Genomic DNA, 4,400 nt, shown 5'->3' with positions numbered 1-4,400 from the left:
ATGAGGCCTCCTCCAACCCCTAATAGCCTCACCCTAGCCACCGGTGTAATAAACAAAACAAAACACAAGCCCCTAGGCTACAACATAACTATAAGCCACCTGGCTATAACCACATTGCTCCGACATCTTAGAGCTGCCTTCTGTTATCTTGCTTAGGCAGTACCTGCGGTTGTCACTGCTTCTCGTATCATGGCTGAAGGAGCTCCTGCCTTTCTGGCTGCTGGCAGGGAGCTGCCCGCCCGGCCCTCAGCCCGGGCCTTTTAAGCCCTGCCTCCTACAGGCAGCTGACCGCTGGCAAGTGTGGGTCATTTGCTCCTTCCAGTTGCCCTGGCAACCCACAGGTGGACTCCTATTCCCTGCTAGGGCTCTTTTCCCCAACAGTTTCCGCCCTTTAGGAGCAGGGCACCTCAGTGCTCTGCGACAATGAGCGATGGCATGTGTTTTACAAGTTTTTGTAGAGAGATTGTGTGCAGGGAGGGACAGGATCCCAGAGTAGACTTTCAGCAATCTAATCTAACACTGTTAAATTAATTTCTTTCATTCATAGTTAATATAAAAATTGTGGTTTGCAGGTGTGAAAGAGGATGAGGAGGAGCCTCATAGCTTAGAGTCCTTCTCTTTCTACCTTAGTGAACCTTTGAGTAAAGAACGAGTAGAGGCATTCAGTGATGGTGTTTATGCTATTGTAGCAACCCTGCTCATTTTGGACATATGGTAAGACTTTGGACCAATTGATATACCTTATATTGTTTATGTGGGTGTGGACACATGTAACAATTGAATCATTCCTAAATGTCACTGGAAGCTAATTCAAAATAGTCCCAGGTCAGGGTGTGGGCACATGTAACAAATAAGTCATTCCCAGAGTAGCCAATTGCAGCAATGGGAGGGTTTAAAGAGGTGGTGAGGAGTGATGAAGTGTGGGATGCCTAGAGAATCCACCATACCCGTGTCATGAAACACTTAGCGCTCACATGTTATATTGACCCAGTTTGCAGTGAATGGGTTCAAAAGAATACTTGATTTTCCAGGTACCCTTTTGAACAATTTTAGGCAGTTTTGCAGCAGTTTACCAGGCTTGGAATCTGGACACTACAGATTTAAACTTCATTTAAGCTAAGTGGTACATGTGTTGTACCCTCTGCTTCAGTGCACATGCACGTAAGTTTTTCAGATATCAAAAGAGAATGGAATTATATTAATATGATTTCTATAAACAATTGCCCTTGTTACCTGAAAGGGAAACGGCATTATGGATTATTAGCAGAAAAACTCCATGCCAAAATTCTGGATTAATAGACACCACCCTTCTTTAATATGGTTATATTACACCTAATGTTTTCCCATTCTCAGAAGTTTTGGGGAAAAAAATGTCTTATCAGTCACATGCTTAGAGAGTCAGACAGGTTCTCTCAGGCAAAGGGTTAAATTGGCTTCTAGATTCTAATTTTCATATCAAAAGAAATAACTTAAGTCCCACTTGAGAACTTTATTGCTGACTAGTGAGTTGCCCATCAAGAATGGTGGGGGGAGCAGGGACGGAACACTGCCGCCCACCACCTGACTTCGCCACCGCCTCCCAGGAGCAGGGGGGGGAGATTACCCCACTGTCCGCTCCTTCCCCCTCTGTCAGCACCCCACACTGCCACTGCCTCCAAGTGGTGGCCTCACCCCACCCCCAGCCCTGCTTCTCGGAGGTGGTGTGGGGTGGTGGCAGTGCGGTGCTGGCCTTTCCCTCCTGCTCCGTCTCCATCAACATTCTTGATGCACAGTTTGCTAGATAACGGAATGTGGGGGGAGGCGAGGCCAGCGCTGCACCGCCACCATCCCACACTGCCTCCACCTCCAAGGAGCAGGGCTGTGGGGGGGCGGCAAGGCCAGCAGCATTGGCCTTGGCCCCCCACCCCCAATCCATCCCCTCCATCCTCACCATCATGGTAGCTCTCTGCCGTCCCACTCTGTCCCCACCATCCCCCTGTCTGTCTGTGCAGAGCATTCTGATTGGTTGTTTCAGTAAGCATTGTGATTGGCTGCCGAGACAATGCTCCAAGAGCATTACGGACAGAGAGACAGACAGACGGACTAAGCCATATATATATATATATATGAGAGAGAGAATACCCTTATTTTTAGATGACCCAAAAAGAATCCCATTTTGCTTTTAGATCCTAAGATGAATTTGTGGGGCTTTTATTGAGAAGACTTACTTTTTAACTTGCAAACTGGATGCCATTGAAAGACCTAGAAGCCCATCCTGTCATTCAGAGTAGAACCTTGCACAATTACCTGTTCTTTGAGTTATAACACTATACCATTATTATGCAAACAAAAATAATAATTTTTCTCTCAACAGTGAGGATAATGTTCCTGATGCCAGAGAAGTTCAAGACAAATTCCATAATAGTCTTATTGAAGCTTTAAGCAAATATGGACCAAGTTTTCTTGCCTACTTTGGCTCGTTTGTAACAATTGGGCTTCTTTGGTTTGTGCACCACTCACTTTTCCTTCACATAACAAAAGCAACTAGACTAATGGGACTGCTTAACACACTATCATTGGCTTTCATTGGTGGGCTTCCTCTTGCTTATCAGTTAACCAGTGAATTTGCAGAAAAGTCTCGCAATGAAATAGAAACTATTCAGGTCAGCTGCGTTATCACTTTCTTTGCCAGCATCTTTCAGTTTGCAATTTGGATCACAGCTCTCTTCTATGAAAGGGAAACGTTGCATCCTTTTGCTAGATATGGTGGCAAAGAACATGCCTTCATGTTTGCCAAGCTTGCCCTCTACCCTTGTGTCAGCCTTGGTGCCTTCTTTCTAACGTGCTTGTTAAGTAAATTCAGCACAGAAATTTTTCACCTCATGCAGATCATAGTGCCCTTTGCTTTCCTTGCCCTGCGTATCTTTGTCAGAATCTCTTTGGTTGTCATAAGGTCTATAATAAATCTTTCCCAACGGAAGGATGTGTCCTTGGAAGAAGAGGAAGCTTGTTTGTCTCCTGCAGAAACGCTATCGTAGATTTCCGTGCTGTGCATGTGAAACTGTAGCGTATTTTAATTCTAACTTGCATTATTTTGGTGTACTGGAAGGCCTTGGTGTATAATAGATACTGGTTATAACTGGGGCCTCTTTAATTTTCACTCAACTTCTTCAGAAGTGAAAGATACTAAAACTTGGTTGAGTGCAGGAGCTAAAAAACAGCCTGCTTTCTATTCTTCATGGACTAGTGGTGTAGCAAAATTGCTGCCTGAAGCATCACTGCAGTGACAATTGCTTTAGAAACACATTTAAAAGGTAAGCGGCATTATCGCCTTGTTCTAACAAAGCTTACAGAAATCAGTGGCCCCAACAGCAGACTGGTTGAAAGCAATTTGCTGCAGTTAGGTAGGGAGGTAGAGGGCATCCTGGGGGAGGACCCAAAAAACCTTTTTTCTTTTTCTTTTTTTTCTTTTTATCCTATTTAGGTAAATACCCATCCCTTCCTCCCCACTTCCCCCCATCTCCCGTTGCCTCCCCCAGTTTCCAAAGTTTAAACCTTCAACCTTCCATAAGGTGTGTACAGAAGTGCTCTGTGCACATTTTACAGCACTATAATTTAGAGTAATTTTTATAGCACTATGAAGTTACAGTGCTCTTAAACAGAAGTTCAGTGTTTGGTAGTGGGGAGGAGAGGGCTCGAGCATCCCTGTACTTTCCAGGCTACAAGGCAGGTGGTGCTCCACAGCTTCCTGGGGCTTCTCCACTGGACAAAAATGTGACTAGTATACAGAAGTTATTTAAAGCACTGTAGGTTGCTAAAGTGCTGTAAAACGCCGTACTTCAAATTTAATACCTCATTTAACAAGGATTGGTTTAAAGTGCTATGCCCATTTTTAAAATGCTGTAAAGCCATGCACTTTTGTTAAGTCAGCAATAAAGTGCTTTAAAAGGTGAAAAAGCAATTTCTGTACACACCTACAAAGCCCATCTGTTCTTTGGCTGCACTTCAAAACCTTCTTTCTTTGGGCTTGCTCTGCTGAACATGTGCTTAAATTATACAGAGGCCACACATTCCCCTCCGATCTCCCCAGACTGCCTTAACAAAAATGAAAGTCCATTGTCAGTTCCATTGTTGTTGGGTTTTTTTAATATATTAAATGCAATTGTTTCAAGGGGGTTGAAACGAAGAAATTTTTCAGGGAAGAAACAAAGAATATTCAGGAAAGAAATTTTAAGATCTGTGGCACCATCAGTAGCTTTGACTCTTGTTTCTGAAAGAAATCTGCCAGACAGAGTAATGCAAGAGGGGTCCATGAAGTTTTGATTCCTCTTTTCTGTCTCTGCAAAACCTGTGGGGACCAAAACAAAGAGGGAACTTCTCCATCAGGCCCCATAGGGAGGTCCAGTATATGTGTCAGCATC

General features: G+C 44.0%; 1 protein-coding gene across 1 annotated transcript in view; it reads left to right on the top strand.

The window, feature by feature from the left end:
- Nucleotides 1-4,394, top strand: part of TMEM175 (transmembrane protein 175) — a 25,785-nt gene extending 21,391 nt beyond the window's left edge. The window contains exons 8-9 of the mRNA XM_014518022.1: nucleotides 573-714; nucleotides 2,354-4,394. Of these exons, the coding sequence (XP_014373508.1) occupies nucleotides 573-714; nucleotides 2,354-3,017 (806 nt within the window). The 3' untranslated portion in view covers nucleotides 3,018-4,394. The remainder of the gene's footprint in view (nucleotides 1-572; nucleotides 715-2,353) is intronic.
- Nucleotides 4,395-4,400: the final 6 nt, after the last annotated feature.

The sequence above is a fragment of the Alligator sinensis genome, unplaced genomic scaffold (assembly GCF_000455745.1).
Source record: "Alligator sinensis unplaced genomic scaffold, ASM45574v1 scaffold607_1, whole genome shotgun sequence".
Classification (NCBI taxonomy): Eukaryota; Metazoa; Chordata; order Crocodylia; family Alligatoridae; genus Alligator; species Alligator sinensis.
This window is presented reverse-complemented; position numbering and strand designations above follow the sequence as displayed.